Source organism: Diabrotica undecimpunctata, chromosome 9, assembly GCF_040954645.1.
Source record: "Diabrotica undecimpunctata isolate CICGRU chromosome 9, icDiaUnde3, whole genome shotgun sequence".
Classification (NCBI taxonomy): domain Eukaryota; kingdom Metazoa; phylum Arthropoda; class Insecta; order Coleoptera; family Chrysomelidae; genus Diabrotica; species Diabrotica undecimpunctata.
In genome coordinates, this window is record NC_092811.1 from 88,620,097 (window position 1) to 88,641,482 (window position 21,386).

At 34.4% G+C, this 21,386-nt stretch overlaps 2 protein-coding genes across 3 annotated transcripts in view; one reads left to right on the top strand and one right to left on the bottom strand.

The window, feature by feature from the left end:
* The window catches only part of Uch (Ubiquitin carboxyl-terminal hydrolase), a 31,690-nt gene extending 28,013 nt beyond the window's left edge, over nucleotides 1-3,677 (bottom strand). Inside the window, exons 1-3 of one of the 2 annotated variants that reach the window (XM_072543751.1) lie at nucleotides 3,528-3,677; nucleotides 3,461-3,472; nucleotides 3,275-3,403 (exon numbers count right to left, since the gene is read on the bottom strand). In XM_072543751.1, the coding sequence (XP_072399852.1) occupies nucleotides 3,275-3,403; nucleotides 3,461-3,472; nucleotides 3,528-3,560 (174 nt within the window). In that variant the 5' untranslated portion in view covers nucleotides 3,561-3,677. The remainder of the gene's footprint in view (nucleotides 1-3,274; nucleotides 3,404-3,460; nucleotides 3,473-3,527) is intronic. The other variant, XM_072543752.1, reaches the window with a different exon arrangement.
* Nucleotides 3,678-8,917: 5,240 nt separating this feature from the next.
* Nucleotides 8,918-21,386, top strand: part of LOC140450237 (uncharacterized) — a 47,747-nt gene continuing 35,278 nt past the window's right edge. Inside the window, exons 1-2 of the mRNA XM_072543753.1 lie at nucleotides 8,918-9,550; nucleotides 9,695-10,192. Coding sequence (XP_072399854.1) covers nucleotides 9,074-9,550; nucleotides 9,695-10,192 — 975 coding nt within the window. The 5' untranslated portion in view covers nucleotides 8,918-9,073. The remainder of the gene's footprint in view (nucleotides 9,551-9,694; nucleotides 10,193-21,386) is intronic.

Here is a 21,386-nt window from a genome sequence, read left to right on the forward strand (position 1 = left end):
ACTAGACCCCCAACGCTAGAGGAGGTCCAAACGGCAATCCACATACAAAAAAGCCATAAAGCACCGGGAATAGATAAAATACCGGCAGAACTACTCAAGCAAGGAGGAAGGAATTTGACACAACAGATGTACCAGCTAATACGAGAGATATGGATAGAAGAAGAAATTCCCCAACAATGGAAGAAAAGTATAATCTGCCCTATTCATAAAAAAGGAGACAAACTGTTGTGTCAGAATTATAGAGGCATCTCTTTACTTTGTTCGGGATACAAAATACTCACAAACATCATTAATCGAAGACTACAACCTCTCACGGAAAAAATCATCGGGGAATATCAAGCAGGGTTTAGGCAAAATAGATCTACCATTGACCAACTATTTACAGTTAAACAAATACTAGCCAAAGCATGGGAATATGACATGGACGTTTACAATCTCTTTGTAGATTTTAAACAAGCCTATGATTCAATAGATAGAACAATTCTACCTAATATACTGAAAGAATTTGGCATACCATCAAAATTAATACGACTAGTGCAAATGACAATGACAGAAACAGAAGCACAGGTATGTATTCAGGGACAGATCACTGATGCGTTTACGATAACGCAAGGACTGAAACAAGGCGACGGACTAGCTCCAACGCTCTTTAATCTTGTTCTGGAATATGTAATTAGACGGTTGACGGTGAGCGGAAATAACATACTTACAAACAAGTCTACCCAATTAGCAGCATACGCAGATGACATAAACATAATGAGCAGAACAATGAATGCAGCGGAAGAAACCTACGTTGAGTTGAAACAGAGTGCAGAAGCAGTAGGGCTAGCAATAAATACAAATAAAACAAAACTACTCATACAAACCAGATCAAATAGACCGGTGCAACAACACTTTATTGACGATATAGAACATGTAAATAGATTCACATACCTAGGAATGGATCTGGTCGCAAGCAATGAAGAAGAACCGGAAATAAATAGAAGGCTTGTGCTGGCAAATAAAGCCTATTTCGCGATGGGCCACATATTCAAATCGCGAGACGTACACCGGAAAACAAAACTCCGGGTCTATAAAACAATAATCAGGCCCATAGTAAGTTATGGTTGTGAAACATGGGTGGTGACACAGAAATCTGCCAATGCATTAGATGTGTTTGAAAGAAAAATATTACGTAGGATCCTGGGCCCAATAAGTGAAAACAACAACTGGCGAATTAGGTACAATAGAGAAATATACGAGCAATATAGTGAACCAACTCTAGCACAACATACTAAACTGCAGAGATTACGATGGGCAGGGCACGTGGTCCGCATGCATGAGAATAGAATCCCCAGAAAATTATTAAATGCAAGAATGCAGGGAAAAAGACCTGTTGGAAGACCTAAAAAGAGATGGGAAGATGAAGTCGATGAGGATGCCAGGAACTGCCTGGGAACGCGTTCATGGAAAAGAACAGCGGTAAATAGAGATGGTTGGAGAAGCCTGTTGAAGGAGGCCAAGGCCCGATTTGGGCTGTAGCGCCATTGGATGGATGGACGGTATGCCCAATTTCTTCTCTTGAAATTTTCTCACTGAAGGTACAATTTCTTTGAAAAACCAATTTTTGAAAATATCTGGGGTGAACCATGCCTTCTTAGAGCTATAGTATGAAAGGGGCATATGATGCATTATGTCTTTTAAAACTCTAGGTTTGCGAGATTTGCCAACCACTACAGGTGTCAATCTATGCGATCCATCAGCGTTAGCACAAAGCAGTGCCAAGATCCTGTCCTTGCTGATTTTTCTTCCAGAATCCGATTTTTTATATTTGGAGGCTTGTGCGCTTTCAGGCAAAGTACGCCATAACAAACCAGTTTCGTCAACATTGTAAATATGAGATTCTAATAGCATTTCGTTACTTACTTGCTATATTTGCTACTAATTTTTGCCTAAAAGGTTCTGTTTCTTCTTTTGGTGCAGTTGAAGCTTCGCCGTAAATTCTTTTATTCATGATTCCGTGCCTTTTACGAAAGCACCAGAGCCATCCATCACTTGCTCTGAATGGTATGTCCATATGATTTGCTAACTTAATTGCAGCAAATTTCAATTCGACTGCTCGGACCAGGATCCCACTAGAACGTTGTTACCCATACCATTTTAAGATTGCTTCTTCCAGTGAAGTTTCACGAGCCAATTTCATTCATTTTCCAAGATTGCTATGCTCTCCTATATCACACATGAATGCAAATTTATTTATTTTGTATTTGATTTTTTTAATGCCCGAAAGTTTGCTTTTTTATGCCATATTGATTACATATATGAGACGCATGTGTAATATTAACAGTATGTTTTTATTTTTTTTACATTTGATCGGATTTTTTGTACGTTATATCTGAAGTCCGTTAAATAGAGGTCCGTTATATAGAGGTTTTACTGTACTTTGAAAAAATTGGCACCAGGGCATGTAACAATGTTGGTAAATTTGGGTATGCACACAAGGGTTAAATAGGTTTTAACTACCTTATCATTTGAACTAATGATACTTTCCCACTCCTATTCTGTCTTTTTCTCACTAAAGATGTTTCCCAGTATTTCTCTTTTCCATGTATCTTTTATTTTGGAGTGGTTCATAAGCATACAGGCATTTTTATATATTCTTAATATGTTTTATATATTCTTAATATATGAGATGTTCAACAGCCTACATGTCTGGTCTTTTTAAATCTTATTTCTCCACAATTATCTATCATTCAATCCTGGACAGTCAAACCAGTCTATACTTTCAAATTATACTGGTTACATACTTTAGTTTGCTCTCTGTACTATGACCATAATATTGTTTTTATTTGCATTTATATTTAGCTCATACTTCATTACTTTTGAAAAATAAAGAAGATTTTGGACCTTTTCTGACAGTTCTATGTATTCTATAGCTTTATATATTTAATTAATTGTGGAATATCTCTCCCAAGCTGCTGGGATGAGAATATCATCACCTAATTATTGTTATAGTTTGGACCAGTAATGATAGTCATTTTTAAATAAATTTTATTTAGATTATGTTAAAATACCATGTGCAATTATTTTAGAAAAACTGCATAATCAGAATCTGTATCAACTTGCGTAATATATTAATATATTTGTTGTAAATGAAGGAACACAGCAACTTAAACAATTTACATATTATGACAAGTTTTTACATATTGAAATATGACTAAGCTTTAGCAAATGCTCAAATAAGATTGTATTGTGATCAATACTAGAGGCCTGAATTATTTAAAAGTATTTTTACCTTTTCACTGCAGGGAAATAGTAGGATAATAGCAATTACCGGCCGGGGTACCCAAGCAAGTGCATCTGTATCTAGACCATAGACATCTACTACTTTAAACTTCTCAGGAACTCCCAGAACATGCATGAACTGTAATTTATACTATTAATACAAGAACTTAAGGAAATATTACTTACAATCAATTACCTTATTCATAACCTAAAACAAAATCAAATATTATTTACTTATACCCAACACAAATTCAATTACTTACGTCTGGATTTGATTCTAAAGGAAACAGCGACATGTTAATCGAATTTACACCTGAACTCCTGAACAAATTGTTTAATATTTTATAAAATAAAAAAAATCAATATTTGCAATGACCACAAAAATTTTATGACAGTTTCCACCTGTCAACGTCAACAAATCCTGCACAGACCAGTGCATATAGCATCGCATATAGCATGGTAACTAATGTTATTGTATGAAATTGTGAGATGTGAGAGAGTTTCTAGCGCTTCCTGTAATTGGACCGTGAACTAAAATATTTGGGAGTAAATTCAAATCGTACGTTTTGAATTAACTCACTAATACTTGAATAACACTTTCACTGCGGAAGTCGCTAGCAAATATTAATGGCGAAGAAGTATTTTTAACATTTTGGCACTTAAAAGCAATGGAAAGTAAAGTGGCGGCTATAGCTCAGTCGCTGGGCACTAGCTCAACAAGCCGGACGGCTAGGATTGGATCCCAGCGTGATCCCAGCAGACACTAGAAATTCTTGAATTTATAATTTAACCGTACTTCGGAGAGCACGTTACAGCTTAAGGCTTTTTGAGTTTTTTTTTTATATTAGGCTACAACTATGATGCGCAGTGGACAGTAACAAAATGCATCATTATTATTTCATGATCGCTGAAAGCAGAAGGTGCTTCTGCATCAAGGTTAGTAGATGTTAAGTTAAATATCTACTAACCTTGCTTCTGCATCATTTTCGACGCCTAACAACCAAAGAACAAAATCTTCCCGAACTTAGACGATTTTGACAGAGGTTTACTTCGTCGTATGATAATAAATTTGTATACAGGGAACACAATATTTATACAGGGTCACATGAAACTTTGAGAAAATCGATGAGGGATATAGGATTTCGATGGAGGAAAGTGTAGAATAACAAGAAAATTCTGATGTAAAAACCTGTTACAGAAGTTCCTCGGAAAAGCTTTCTTGGGAATATTAAACAACATAAGGAAGATAAACGGCCCATAATTTACATGGATGAAAATATCCATTCCTCTTATACCCATGACAAAAACTGAGGAGACAATAAAACTGAAAGTTTGCAACAATCCAGTGTCTAATGAACAGAGGCTGATTACTGTTCACGTATGCAGGGAAATGGATTTCATAAAAAATGCATCAAAAATAAGTCTGGTAACAAGTCGGTTGATTACAATGGAAACACATGTTTTGTCCCATGTATTATTTGCACTATTTCTTGTGTATTTTGATAGTTAGAATTCAAAGTGAAAGAATGGTTAACAAGTCGGCTGGGTCTGTCGTTTGAACCTGCGTCCGATTGGTTGTGCCATTAAATTTTGGGTTAGATTATTGGGGTGGTCTATTAGCATTGTATTAGTCAGTTCATAGAACAATAAACAATTGTTATTTATTCTGTGGTCATATTGTTGGTAGAGTTTAGTGACTTCTTCGTTGGCAATTGTATTTTGAGGTCTCGTGCGATCGTCTTGTTTGGAACGTACCATGGAGGATTAGTTATCATTTGGAGGACTTTCCCCATAGCTGAATTGCATAGCTCCAACTTTATATGTTAAAATTTTGTTATCGATTGGCAGTTTTCACTTTCGGCCTATTAACCAATATAGTTTGCGAGTTTAAGGCCCAGCTGTTTTCGCTTGGTAAATATGTGTTTTCTCCATATTAGCCTGCGATCCAAATGCATTCCCAAGTATTGTATGTCGTTGTAACACTTATTACGGTTAGTTGCTAGCTCAACCAGGCGTAGATCCTGTGCTGTGCCAAAATAAATTACCTTTCCAAGAGTCTAAGGGAGGTTAATCAATAAAATTCAAAAATAACTTCACATATTTGTTTATTAACACTGTTAAAAGAAATTTGATATGCATTTATTGTTTTTTTTTTTAGGAAAATTAAAGTTATTAATTAATGCAATTTAATAAGCAAATTAACTTGTTCAGTAGTAATTTCTGCTGATGTTCGACTTTAAGAGGGCTACTTATCTGCATACTCGTTTTTAAGCGGTAAACGTGTGAAAAAAAAAACTTGTAGTGAAGAATAGGTCTGATACTCGCTAATTACGTTAAATAGTTTGGGGTTTTAGAAAACTACTATTAGTTTAAGTAATTGAGTAAGTAGAAGCACGGTTAAGAAATGGGCCAGGAGATAGAACAATTGAAGGGCTGAACTTAATATTTAAAAAGCGAATGGGAGCTTAATTCGAAAGGGAAAACTACAGAATGAAATGTAACCCAAAACGAAAAAGCTTGTAACAAAAATTAACTCAAATGTCAAAGAAAAAAAAAATAAAGAGAAAATATATGAGAAATGAAATACAAAAAAAGAAATAGGAGAAATTATAAAAAGGAGATGGAACATTGTAACGTTACAGTATACAAAGTTTAGCTGCTTTCTTAAGAATAAAGTGATCTTTGAACATTCCGGACTTAAATAGATCAGCTCGATAGATTTTGCCTTTCATAAGGGTACAGTCTCTCCAGGTGGACTATCTTCGGCTTACTCTGTGGGGTTAATTTCACCCTATATACAAGGTCGTTTATCTTCTTGTTGACGAGGTACGGTCACTTCCAACGACGCTGCAACTTGGGACTCAGATCTTTCTTTCTCTTTGGTTGGTAAAGCCAGACTGCATCACTTTCTTTGAAGCTAACGGAAGTGGATATCTGATCGAATCTAACTTTCATTCATTTACTGGTATGTTGCAGCTTATTCCTGGCTAAATCGTGGACTTTAACTAGTCAATCCTTTAGGCCACTGACATACTCGGGAAATGATCCTTCATCCGCCTCTCCGTCTGGTTAATTGCCATGTAGGAGTTTGATGGGGAGCTTTATCTCTCGACTATGTTGAGAGTTGTGGTAGGTTAGCAGAAATATGCAAGAGCTGGTCCCAGTTTCTCTGTTTTTCCTGTGCAAACAGTAACAGGTAGTTATTGATGATCCGGTTATGTCTTTATACCGTGTCGTTAGACTGAGGATGCGGTGATGTCTCTCTGGTCTTCTAAATTCCCAGCAAAACCAGCATGGTCCTCCAAACTTCCAATTCGAAGTTGAGCCTTTGGTCGGAATGAAGCAGAATTCGAACTTCGTGTTGGAAACCGTCATCCTCAGGAAGGATTCACCAACTCTAATTGCTTCGTGGTTGTTACTGAGAATGGTGCCAAAATATCGACAGCAACTCGTTCCCATAGAGTCCCGGTGATGTATTGTTTCAGTTTTCCCCTAAGTCTCGTGGTCCCCTCTTGAATGTACACAGGTCACAATGTTTACACCATTCTACATCTTGTCGAAAATTAACCAATACCTCTCATGGACTCTGGCAAGATGCCGCGGAGCGACTATGGAGTTCTGCAAGCACTCCTTTACACGGGAAGAACAATTAGGGGCACTGTTCTTGTTCCATCTTATCTCGCTCAATATTTGCGGTGCATACAGAGTCGTCTATATTATTGTTCCCATTATGTTCTTATTTATAAGCTTAGAAGAGTTACTCATTTCTGAGCTATCCCTTTTTGTTTTTATTTCGCTGTCCAGTTATAGAATAAGCTTGTTGGCTACAGTATTAGGAAAGTACAACAGATGGCATATTAGGGAAGACATCGAAGTTCCACGAAGATTAATAAACGCGGTAAAAGCACTCTACAAGAATAACGAAGTAGCTATCAAAACGGGCAATAGAATATGCAGGCCATTTAAGACGACAAAGGGACTACTACAGGGTTGCTCCAAATCCCCCACCCTGTTCAAAATATTCCTGGAAAAAACCCTGAAACCATGGAAAAGAAAGTGCGAAGGAATGGGTATACCAGTAAGGAACGAATATCTATATACGCTAAGTTTTGCCGACGACTAAATAGTGATCGCACAAGACGAGGATGACCTCAGTTTTATGATGAAAAAACTGGAGCAGGAATATACAAAGAATGGGATGGAAATAAACCTAAAGAAAACTGAATACCTAACAACGGAGAATACAGAAATAAAACAGCTGGAAATAGACGAAGGTAAACAAATCAAAGGAACAGACAAGTATAAGTATTTAGGTTTCATAATATCAAACAAAGGAACAACGGAGGAAGAGATAAAAAATAGACTAGGACAAACAAGAGACTGCATACGAAAATTGAACCCGGTACTATGGGATAAGAACATCAGCATGAAAACAAAGAAAAAAATATATAATACCATGACAAGAAGTATCCTCACTTATGGGTGTGAAAATTGGACAATAAATAAGAAAACCAAAAACAAAATAAGAGCAACAGAGATGGAATTCCTAAGGAGAAGCTGCAGAGTAACAAGAAGAGACAGAATAAATAACATGGAGATTAAGAGGAGAATGGGAATGAACTCCGACATAATAGACTACATCGAACAGAAGAGATTAACATGGTACGGACATGTCAGAAGAGCAGACCAAAATCGGTGGATAAATAGAATAACAGAGTGGAGCCCGATAGGAAGAAGAAAGAGAGGCAGACCCCGAAGATCTTTCAGAGATGAGGTGGACGAAGCAATGAGTAGAAGAAACCTACAGGAAGGGGACTGGCTAAACAGGAAAAAGTGAAGAAAACGGTTGAGTGAAGGAATACAGTGAAAACTGTGGAAATCCTTGTATATATATATATATATATATATATATATATATATATATATATATATATATATATATATATACAACAGATGGCTTCTAGGGAAGAATAAAAATACACAATAATCCAATTTATCTGCAGTACAACTGACCGTATAAGCTTACGATAGGTATGGTTTTCCAAATCCTACAAATGAAGTAGATACTTTAATTGAATTGGAAAAAGTTATTAAGAATGAGTTGGTCAATGTTATTCTAGAAACTATTCATAATAATAACTTTCGTGTAACATGGGCGTTTTAAAGCTAGTGAAATAATAAAAGTTTTATATAAAAGCAATAATTATAGAAATAAATAAGTTCCACGACGTTTGTATTTTCTTATTTATTTTATTACAATGGCTTTGGAATTTTAATATAATTGAGAATAGATGTCATAAAATAGCGATAAAACTTAAATATTGCACAATGCAAACATATGTTAATAAATATTTTCTTTACCTGATATGAAAATGTACATTTATATATTCGGAAATATAATAAATATGTACCATATTTTCGGACAGAGAGAGTATATGTTATGGAACAGTATAAGTTTTTATTTGATATTTTACGGCCAAACTTATTTTGAATTGAATTAAATCAAGAATATAGGTACTAGTTAATTAAAGTCAGTGCGTTATGGTACATTAATCTTAATATACATTTTGAATTACCCACTAAATATTATTATAGTTGAGCACCCAAACACGAGCGGCGCGAAAAACTATAAACACTGAGGTTACATTTTAAAGCTATCTAAAAGCTATGTTATTTGTCTTTTGGTGAATGGTTATTTCTTATTTGTGATTGTGATATATCAATAAATATCAATGAAAGGACAAACAAATTTAAATTGTTTAGTTCAAATAGTATATTTATAATTTAATGTATTGCAGATATTGTGTGTATGCCGAATTATATGTTGATGGAGAAAGCTTTTGTCATGGAGGACAGATCGAATATCTTACGGCGGATGAAAGTCTGCCGTTTCTGCCTTTGCAATGAAGAAAATGATTTATTAAATATACAAGAAAAACATCCACAGGACCCTGATATTAACATTCCGCTACCTTCTTTGTCATTACAAATTATGGCTTGTGTAGCTATAGAAGTACTCCAAAGTGATGGAATGCCCCAATTTATTTGCAAAAATTGCCGAAATATTACTACACAAGCATATATTTTTAAAACGAATTGTAAAAAATCAGACGATGCACTTAAACTGTTTCTCCTTACAGGCCAATTGTCAAAGCCTTACATGCATAATGTGGTTCAAATTAAAGTTTCGTCTGCTTCTGAAAAATGTATCTCTATAGTACAGGAAGATGAAGAGATTGAGAAGACAGAAATAGTTACTACTACTGTTATGGAGGGAGAAACAAAGGTATATATAAAAAATAATTTTTGTATAAGATAAATATTCTGTAAGGTTTTCTTACAGAACGACCAGTTACCAAATTTGGAATACAACACAATTCTTATTGCTTCCCATATATCCATAATAAAAGTTTTTATATTTAAATTTTAGATCGATAATGCAGCAGTAGAAATTAAGGAACCAGTCAATGATTGTTTGGCTGAGGAAACTCTAGAAGGCACAATTGTTGAAGTAGAAAATGAAACTGTAGAAACGGTGGAAACTTCTTGTTTTCCCTGTAACCAATGTGACAGATCATTTCCATTACAACAGTTATTGGATTTACATATGGAAAAACATGCTAAAGAAAGAAACTTTGAATGCGATGTTTGTCTTAACAAATTTTACACTATATATGACCTGCAAAAACATTCACTTATTCACAATCCTGATAAGGGATTTGAATGTGGGGTTTGTAATAAATCATTTAATAGGGTATCAATTTTAAGAAAACATGAGAAGATTCATAAAGATGTAGAATGGCACACATGTCCTAAATGTGACAAATCATTTATGTCTAAAGAAAATCTAAATTATCATATGCATGACCACAATAAAAATAGACCATTTAGTTGTAAAATCTGCAACAAGAGTTTTGTTTTTAAACAGGTAAGATCTTAATTACAATCCAAATAAAGTAAAACAGAATATGCGGTCATATAGTCATATACTCATAATGGGATGGCCCTAATAAAATAGATTTTTTGATAGATTGTATTGTTGAAAACTTATGAACTATTGTTTTTGCTATTATTAGAAAGTTTTACTGTAAGGGCTAAGTAAAAAGCTTGGGTGAGATAGAATCTCCTTGTCTAATCCCTCCCTGTAGTTTTATCTTCTGTTTTTACTTGTGATGATACATTATCTATGTGTATGTTATATATTATATACATACTTAATAATTTTTGAAAAAGACAGTCAAGATTTCATTTCACATACAAATCGTCTATGTATCTGTTTATACGTATTTCGCTTTAATAAAGCTCATCAGATCAGTTTACCATTGAACAGAACAGAACAGAGGCCATTTTATTGTTGCTTCTTAAAGACAGAAAAGATTTTTTTTTCACATTGAGAACGCCTATGAATAACTGTTCTGTTGAGCTTTATTAAAGCGAAATACGTATAAACAGATACATAGATGATTTGTATGTGAAATTAAATCTTGACTGTCTTTTTCATTTTATTCGGATCTACTCTGTATGAGTACAAGAAACCAATTCGCTAACGATTTCTGCTTAGTTGAGGAGACATGTGGTGGAATGCAAATTTTAGATTCCCCATGTCTCTATTATCTTTATCAACGTCTGGCTATGCCTTGCAATTTTTAGAAGGCTCAGATTAAAGCAGTTATCTGAATTCTGTTTCGAAACTATTTTACGGATTTAATATCAGATGTCGCTATTGCATCCGTTTCGAAGCCATTTTATTGTTGCTTCTTAAAGACAGAAAAGATTTTTTTTCACGTTGAGAACGCCTATGAATAACTGTTCTGATGAGCTTTATTAAAGCGAAATATGTATAAACAGATACATAGACGATTTGTACGTGAAATGAAATCTTGACTGTCTTTTTCATTTTATTCGGATCTACTCTGTATGAGTACAAGAAACCAATTTGCTAACGATTTCTGCTTAGTTGAGGAGACATGTCGTGGAATGCAAATTTTAGATTCCCCATGTCTCTATTAACATCTTTATCAACGTCTGGCTATGCCTTGCAATTTTTAGAAGGCTCAGATTAAAGCAGTTATCTGAATTGTGTTTCGAAACTATTTTACGGATTTAATAATTTTTGTAAATTAGTCATCCAACTCTATTGTTGCTTAAGTCATTGAGGATTGCCCAAATTTATATGGAGTCAAATGCCTTCTTGTAATCTATCCAAAATTTTATAATATATTAATTTTGTTTTCGGATTAGTGTCCTTATTCCTTAGATATGATCTATGGTGCTATAACCTTTTCTAAATCCTATCTGTTCCCAAGGCTGATAAAAAGCTAATGGATCTATAATTTTCTAATTTATATTTATTTCTCTTTTTAAATATCAGTATTATAAGAGCATTTAACCAAGCTCACACTAAAGTGGGTACTTCAGTTATATCTATAAATTTATTAAAAACATTTTTTTGCATTTTTATGTGTTGTCCTTCATATTTTATCATTTATAATACTATTCCATCATCAGGAGCTTTTTTATTTCGCATAATGCTCAGGAAATCAGAAAACATTCTTTGCCATTGTCTGATTTCCAGTTTCCATTGGTCTCAGTCATTCAGAAGGTACTCTTCTATTCCTCTTGTTTCTTTTATATTGTTGTTGAATCCTTTTGTCCAACTTAATCTCAGTCTGCCCTTCTTTCGTCTTCCCTGTGTGTCCAATTTAATACTTTTTTTGGGATTCTATTGTCATCCATTCTTTGTATGTGTTTTTACCATCTTAGTTGGTTGATTTTGATATCCTCTGTTATTCTATGTTTAATGCTCATGATTTCTTGCATTATCTCGTTTCTTACTCTCTCTAATCTTAATTTAATGGCCACTCTCCTCCAATAATCCATTTCTGTTGCTTTCAAAGTCTTTATAGTTTTCTCATTCAGTGGCCATATTTCACTTCCATATGTAACAATGCCTTTGATAATGCTATTATAGATTCTGTGTTTATTTTCTCTCGAAATTGTTTTATCCCATAGTATGCTGTTCAATTGCTGAATGTCCTCCCTGGTTATTTCTGTGATTAATCTCTTCGTCGAAATGGCTCTCATTGGTAATGTTTATGCCTAGATATTTACACATTTTACAGTAATTTATTTGTTGGTGTTTCTCTTCCAAAATTAGATTTTGTTGTTCTCCGCCTATACACATGTATACACAGAAATTATATACTATACAATACATATAAATACTATACAATAATTCATTCAACAGTTAATTTGTTTTAGTGTTATTACAGAGAGTTATTATAGTGTTATTTAAAAATCCTTTATAAAAGGTATATAATTAAAAAGACCCTTTTGGGCTACATCACAGAACATTTTCGGACTAAAAAGTCCATCATCAGTGTATTTTTACCAGGTGTATATCAGTCAATCTTCTAAATACTTTGGTAAAAACCCTTAAAAAGTTACAAAATTTATTATGTATTACTTTGTTGAAAAGATGGTGTTTCTGATACCCTGCACAGCAATGTAAGACTCCCAATAGGGGTTGTTGCTGAACCTCAGACCTTGTTTGAATGGGTGCTAGATGGCAACTATTTTCAACAATAATGTAACACATAACAAATTTTGTAACTTTTTAAGGGGTTTTAGCCTATATTTAGAATTTAGAGGCTTGACTGGTATATACCTGGTAATAATACACTGATGAACTTTTTAGTCCAAAAATGTTCTGTGATGTAGCCTGAAATGATTTTTTTAATTATATACCTTTTATAAAGGATTTTTAAATAAAACTTTTGTGATTCGTGATATACAGTCAACTACAGGAATTTCATTTTCCTTGTGGATTTTAATATTCTTAGCTTATTTCTTAAACTCATCTCTTAGTTGACCAAAAATGGTGAAAATGATGACCTCAGGCGTCCAATGATAAAGGTTAGTTCGAAACGTTCTTCCACATTCCAAAGCATTGGCAGAGTGATTCATTGGCTAATATTGTTCCATTATCATTTGTTTCTTCATGAATTGTTTCTTTCCCTGCAACTTCCCCATTATTCACCTCTTTTCCTACCTTGGCATTGAAGTCTTCTATTATCAAATCTACTAGAGCACCCACATATATATTGATTGAAGAATCACATGTGTTCACCTTGCATATGTTAAATAGCATAATAAATTTAAATGGGATAGAAGTTAGGTTCAGTTCGGTGAAAACACAGGCACTAATTTCTTTAAATTACAACCAAAAGTAGCTGTGAACCAACGTTGTTGCACTGAGTAGGAACACAGTGTTGACTATTCTAAGATTAAAAGTAGATCATGGATGTTTTCCGAAGCATTTACACAAAATCGGAGTTCTCCCAACAGGCAGATGTGATTATGGAACTAGCACGGCTGATCTAAATTACATATTTTACAAATTTCCCTTACATATCAATACAATTATGTTTTGAGACAAGAATTTCTGAAAGCAGGTTTAAATATTCCCTTAAACTTAAATGTACTTATGAAGTAAAGATAATACAAACATTTTTAAATTATATTTCTGCAAAAATTAAATTAAAGGTGTGATTGAAAAATTGATTGTTTGAATGAATATTTCCTTTGTATATGTGCCTATATGCTGCCCTTCTATCTAATCATGGTTATGTCTTATAATGAAGTCGCTCCCTGTACAATTCTGTATGAATCAATACTAATATTTATATCTAATTACGTGGCTAAAGGTTCCAAACCAAAGTCAAAAAACAAAAGAAGAAACTTTTATTTGGTATGCTTCGAATTTTTCTTTTTCTCTACTGTTTCCCGAGCTATTTGTGTATTTGCATGTACATACCCTTTGCCTGAGCTGTTTCTTCTAGTCCGTCCTTCCTCCCTGCATCAGTTTTTTGATTTTTCTAGTGTTTAGGTTTCTTTGTTCCATTTCCAAACTTCTCCTTCAATTTTCATTTCGACAAAGCTTATTTTAACTGTTCTCCCTTCCCTGTATAATTTCTGAATACTTGTTGGCATTTTCATTTCTACTTTACTCGATGGTTTATAGATATTTTTTTAATTACACAATTTTGTTTATTTTCCATTATTTTTCTTTCATCTCATTATCAATTAGTGCAATTAGGCAAGTCTTTTACCCTAGTTTTTTTACGCTTTTACCTCTATTTTAATCCCTAGATACTGGTCTATGAAATTGGTCATTACAATACTGTTTTCTCTTTTTTGTTTCTCCAGTCATTCCAGGTTGTTTTGGATATCCTTTATTTTTTATGTAATGGATTCGACCGTTACTTGATGCAAGTTCATTTTATCAAGCAGTAAAACACTGAAAACTTTTGATTTCAACACTTCTTTCTAAAGTGAGCTATTTTTGTTATGCATCCAACACTTTATAGTCTTTAACTAAATATGTTAGGAAAGAAGAACTGTTTGTCTCAAGTTGGTCATTCAGAATTATATCTGTATTTTTTAATTTGTTAATTTCCGTAGATTCTAATAATAATAGCTTAAGGTCTTTATTTTGAATTTGAAGAATTGGAAATTGGTTATTAAAAGAATAATTGTGATCTAGACGGTGAAGTGCGTAAGTAGAAATTGTTTTTTTTTATTATTGAAAGCTCTTTTGTGTTCAGCCATCCGTTTGTTAAAGGTTCTACCCGTTTGACCGATGTAAGTTTTTGGGCAGTCGCCACATGTAAGTTTGTATATTCCACTGTGTAAGTGCTTTTTCCTTTATTTTTTGTTGTCGAATTCCTTGGTTTTCTTTTTGCACTCTTTCATAGATTTTCTGTAGAATTAGGTTTACTTGTTTGAGTGTATTGACTTTTTCTTTGATTTCCTTTTGTCCTTTCTAATTTCTTTTGTTTAATAATAGTATGTAATTGAGCTATATAACATATTTTTGTGTTTAATTCTGTTTTCCTATGATTTGGAACCTTATAAAGTTTACAAATATTAAAAAAGAAATGAGTAATTACATAAAAACGCTTAAAATTATGCCTTAAGCCTAATACTTGGTAGTGTCACCCTTTGCAGCAATGACTGCCTGACACCTTTTTTGCATACTTTTTATGCATTTCTGGCAATTGTGGAATTATTCCACTCCTGTGCAATACTGCTATTAAGCGCTTGATCAATTGGAGCTTTGTAGTTATAATTTCATTAGAAATTTCTGTCTTCATGAGCTTCCAAAGATTTTCTATTGGAATTAGATCTGGTGAATTGCCAGGTCAGTCGAGCACTTTATCTGGTGACCTGGTTGCCTTGTGACAAGGCGCCGAGTCATGCATGAATGTAAAACTCTTATTCGGGAACCACTCCTGGACCTGGGAAAGCATTTTTGTTGGCAGTACTCTCAAGTACTGGTCCTGCCGCATTGTTTCTTCGATAATGTAGAGTCTACCAGTTCCTTGACTGCTTTTGATAAACCACACCATGATGCTCAGGGGTGCTTTACCGTCCTTACAATATAATCCGCTTTGAATTTTTCCCCAGGTCTTATCACAAATTCAGCTCTATTCATGAGGATCTGCATGGTACATTCGTCCGAAAAACAAACCTGGAATATTATTATTTTAGAATCGTGGACACATTGATCAACTGTAAACTACATAAAATATCAACAATGTTAAGTAATAATATTTACCTGATTCCAATCATCAATGGTCCAATTTTATTATCTTTAGACCATTGAAGTCTTTTTTCTTCAGGCTGGTGTGAGTAGCGGCTTTTTTGCAGGGCGACAGGTTGAAAACTTCAACCTGTCGACAGGACTTCGGGGTCGTTTTCTGTTTGCCAAGACAATATCTCGAATTTTTCTTTCATCTCGTGGTGTTGTAATTTTTTTTTTTCTACCACATTTTTGTTTGCGCTGTGGGGCTAAATCCAAATTTTCGTCAAGTTTTTTTTTTATACGGTCCACAGTGGCTCTGAAACTTGATGCTATTTTTCTGTTGGAGTGATAAGTGTTTAATAATAAAGTTTTTATGTCTGCTATTTTTCTTGGTAAGATGTCTTTTACTTTTCCCATGATGTTCTGGTACCACTGGTGTAACGATCGTGCAATGTTTGTTAAATTCACAAAAAATAGTATACGACTGTCAGAATATCACTAGAAAGCAATGGAAACTATTTATTATAACTCTAAACATCAAGAATACAAAATAATATACACACGAGTTGCAAGCTAGGATGCGCATAGTTACGTATTGCCTTGCCCGCTGTGTTGCCAGACTATTTATTGTACTTTCGTACAGTGTTACAAGATAATTAAATGGAAACAAACGCATTAATATATTATACAGCTCAATTATATACCTTTTTTGTAAAAAAAATTGAATTTTACCGGATGGTTCTAATAATTCGATCACCCCGTGTACTTCATTAGAAAATCAGATGAACATTTATCACACATTTATTTCACACAACGCACTGTTGCCGAATCCCCACACAAAATATATATAAAAATAAGGTTGAGTTTACCGAAAGTACAAGCTGATTATAGCCGTAAATGTCAAACATGGAACACAAAATTTCGGTATAGCAGAGTTGGTATGTGTTTTTAATATAGATGCTGTATGATTCAAATATAAAAAGATAAAGCTTTAGAAAAGTACATTTTGTTTATATTATGTTATGAATTCTACAATTTTTGATTTATATAAAACAACAATGAGTAAATATTTGTTTCTTTGGAGATTAATTGCAGTTAATTGTTAAACATTTTTTTTAGCTATTACCCTTTTATAGATTAGGGGATAGATTTGTATATATATATCGGTTTCAAAACGTCTTGCGTCGTTGTCCGATGCCTAATTTCCACGAATTTCTATCATTCCATTGTTCTTCGGTCAAGTCTCGGGAGCTCATTGCCTTTGTTATTCCCTCCTTCCATGTTCTTTTTGGTCTTCCTCGTTTCTTACGATTTGGTGGTATCCATTTCATGGCGATTTTTGGTAGTCTTGTTTCTGGCATTCTTTGAACATGGCCATACCATATAAGTTGTTTCCTTTCTATGTCTGTTGCCAGTGATCCATCTACCCCCATCCGATTTCTTATTTCATCGTTTCTAATTCTGTCTGCTCTAGATATTCGAAGTGATCGTCTAAATACATCCATTTCTGTTGCTTCGAGTTTTCTTTTATTGCTTTCTGTTAGTCTCCATGTCTCTGTACCATAGGTTAAGCTGGTTTTTATGAGAGATTCATATATATTGTATTTTCGTCTTTTACCAATTTCTGAGCTCCAAAGAACTCCGTTAAGGCATCCAATTGTTCTACGGGCCTGGGTTATTCGTTTTCTAATTTCCCTATTGTCTGTGCCTGTGGTGTCGAAATCAATTCCTAGGTAGGTATATTCAGTGCAGAATGCAATTTCGGTTGTGTCCATCTGAATGTTGGATAGTTCTGCGCCTATTGGGAGATATTTTGTTTTTTGTGTATTGAGTTCTAAACCCCACTTCTTGTATTCTTCCTGTAGTTTTCTGGCCATATATGTCAGGTCTTCTTTATCGTTGGCTATAAGGACTTGATCGTCTGCAAACTGTAGGGTATATAGGCAAGTTTCTCCCAGGTCAATGCCCATTCCTCTGCACTTTCTTTTCCACTGATACAGTGCTTTCGCCACGTAGATTTTAAACAATGTGGGGGATATGCAACACCCCTGCCGGAGTCCCTTGTTTACAGGAAATTTTTTTGAAAGTCTATTTCCAATTTTTATTCCCGACGTTGATCCTTCATACAGCTGTTTAAGGGCGTTAATTACTGTGTGGTTAATGTTTGTTTCCTGCAAAACTTTCCATAGCTTTTTAGCGGGTACAGGGGATAGATTTGGCAATCGTCAAATCAGCAGTTGCGAGATTACAACAGATGTTTGCAATTAATCTTGAAAGAGACAAATATCTACTCGTTATTGCTTCAGATAAATTAAAAATTGCAGAACTCATAAAATAGTATAATCATATATATATATATATATATATATATATATATATATATATATATATATATATATATATATATATATATATATATATATATATATATATATATATATATATATATATATATTTAGGGATTCTACAGTATTCACTGCCTTCCCTCGCTCAACCGTTTCCATCTCTCTCTGTTGTTCCATTCTCCATCGTTTAGTCCTCTCTTATTCATGGCGTCGTCTACTTCGTTCCTCCAGGATTTTCGGGGTCGTCCTCTTTTCCTCCTTCCTATGGGGCTCCATTCGGTTATTCTCTTTATCCATCTGCTGTCGCTAGTTCTTCTTACATGTCCATACCACTTTAGTCTTTTTTGTTCTATATATGTTAGTATGTCTGTTTCTATTGATGTTCTTTGCTTTATTTCGTCATTACTTCTCCTATCCATTCTTGTTACTCTGCAGCATCTTCGCAGGCATTCCATCTCTGTTGCTATTATCTTACTGCTGTTTTTCTTGTTTATGATCCAATTTTCGGCCCCATATGTCATAATACTTCGCACTAATGTTTTATAAATCTGCGTTTTTGTCTTCATATTTAGGTGTCTATCCCACCATACTGAGTTAAGTTGTCGGATTGCTGTTCTTGTTTGTCCTAATCTTTGTGTAATTTCTTCCTCTGTTGTTGCCTTTTTCGTGATTATAAACCCCAGGTATTTGAATTTATCCTTTCCTTTGATTGTTACGTTGTCATCAATCTGTAGATCTTCTATGTCTTCTTCACTTGTAGATAGGTACTCTGTTTTCGCGAGGTTAATATCTAGGCCAGCCTTGGTATATTCTTCTTGTAGTTTCTTCATCATGTAGCTGAGGTCGCCTTGGTCTTGTGCAATCACTACTTGATCGTCTGCAAAACTTAACGTATATAGGTATTCGTTCCGTACCGGTACTCCCATGCCTTCGCATTTTCTTTTCCATGTAGTCAAGGCTTTCTCTAAGTATATTTTGAATAGGGTTGGAGATGTGGAACAACCCTGCAGGAGCCCTTTTGTTGTGGTGAAGTCTCCTATGATTCTTGTTCCCATTTTAATGGACACTTTATTTTCTTTATACAGAGCTTTTGTAGCTTCTATGAGTTCCGTCTGTATTTCTAATTTGTACATTGCCTCCCATAGTTCTGACCTTGGTACAGAGTCATACGCCTTTCTCAGATCCACAAATGCCAAGTGTATATCTCTATTTTTTGCTTTTTTCTTTTCCAACAGTTGTTCCAGTGTGTATATGTGGTCTATGCATGATCTTCCTGCCGTGAAGCCTGCCTGATCCTCCCCGATTTTGCCTTTTATCGCTTGCTCTATCTTTTCTCGCAGTATCTTCCCATATAATCTTCCTATTGATGATATTACGCTTATTCCTCTGTAGTTTTCGCATCGTTTTCTATCTCCTTTCTTAAATATAGATGTCATATATGCCGCCGTCCATTCCTTTGGGAGCTGTTCTCCATTTATGGCTTTCTGAAATATCCATTGTATCATCCGGTGTAATTTTTTTGATCCGTATTTTATAAGCTCAGGTGAGATGCCTCCAGGTCCCGGTGCTTTCTTATTTTTGATTGCTTTTATGGCCGTTCTCATTTCCCTATCTGTTATTTCTATTTCTTGTTGTGGGAATCTGCTTCGTCTTCGCCTGTTTTCTTTTCCAATGAATTGTGGTCTTTGTTCTGTTAATAGTTCCTTGTAGTAGTCCTTCCATTCTTTGTCCTGTATATTTCCCAATTTAATTTTTTCTTTTGAGTTTTGTTTCAATCCTCTCAGTACTTTCCATGACTTCGAAGTTCTTGTACCTCCTATATATGTTTCAATATTTAAGCAGATTCTTTCCCATTATTCATTCCTTTGCTGTGTTATTTGTTTTTTCACTTCTCTATCTTTTTCTCTATATTCTTTATAAACTTCATCGTTGTTTGTAGTCAGCCATTTTCTGTATAGTTGCTTTTTTTCTTCAATTATTCTTTTTGTTGGTTCATTTATTTCATTATAGTGCTGTTTATTTGTTTTATGTTCTTTTTCCCCAAGGGCTTCGAATGCTGCTTGCTTTATACTCGCCTTTATATGCTCGTATATTTCTTCGATGTTGCCGTATCTAAATTCTATTAATTTTTGGTCTAGACGTTGTTGGTATAGTTCTCTTATTGATTGTTCTTGGAGTAGTTCTATATTGTATTGTTTTTCTCTTATAGTGTTCAACGGTTCTTCTGTGGAGGGGGTCTTGTTATGTTTCCAATTAATGCCCATTTTTGCTGTCAGTAGTCTATGGTCCGTTCCACATTCTGCTCCTCTTTTGACTCGCACATCTTTGATCTTTATTGTGGTATCTTGTTTGATTATTATGTAGTCTATTATCGATTTCAGCTTTCGTGTTTCTTGCGTCCATGTATATTTATGAATATTTTTATGTCTGAAGAATCCGTTGGTGATTTTTAGGTTGTTTAATTCGCATAATTCAATCAGACGTTCTCCGTTATCGTTTTGTTCATCCTCTCCAAATCTCCCCACTACTTTATCGTTTTCTTTCCTTCCGGTTCTGCCGTTAAGGTCTCCTGCTATAATTATCTCCACGTTCTTTTTAATTAGCTCTATTTGATTCTGGAGTTGTTCCGTGAAATGTTCTTTTTCTACTCTCGGAGAATCGTCTGTTGGTGCATATACTCCGAGTATCACTGTCTCTTTACCGTATATGTCTATATGCATTTTAATTATTCTCTCGTTGATTGGTTCCCATGTTCTAACCCTGTTCTTCCACTTATTTTTGATTAGTATTCCTACTCCTGCCTTTGCTCTACATTCTTTATTAACTCCGCTCCAGCAGTGGATATGGTCTTCTATTGTTTCCGTTCCATTTCCTTTCTTTTTGGTTTCTGTTGTTACTAGTAAGTCGATGTTGCTTTCTTTAAACTCTTTGATCACTTCCGTCGCCTTTTTGTTCCATCCTTGTATATTCCATGTTGCACATATGAATGTTCTATCTTTTCTTCGTTTCGATTTTTGGTTGAGCTTTGATAAGACTGGGTCTTCCCCAGTCTTATCAAAGCTCTAAGTCTTACTCTAGTATAATCAAAATGTTCTTTTTAAAAGCTTTATCAATTTGTATTGGAAACATACCACATATGCATTATAAAAACATGTCAACACTGCCAAACCGAAATATTTTTGACATTTGCG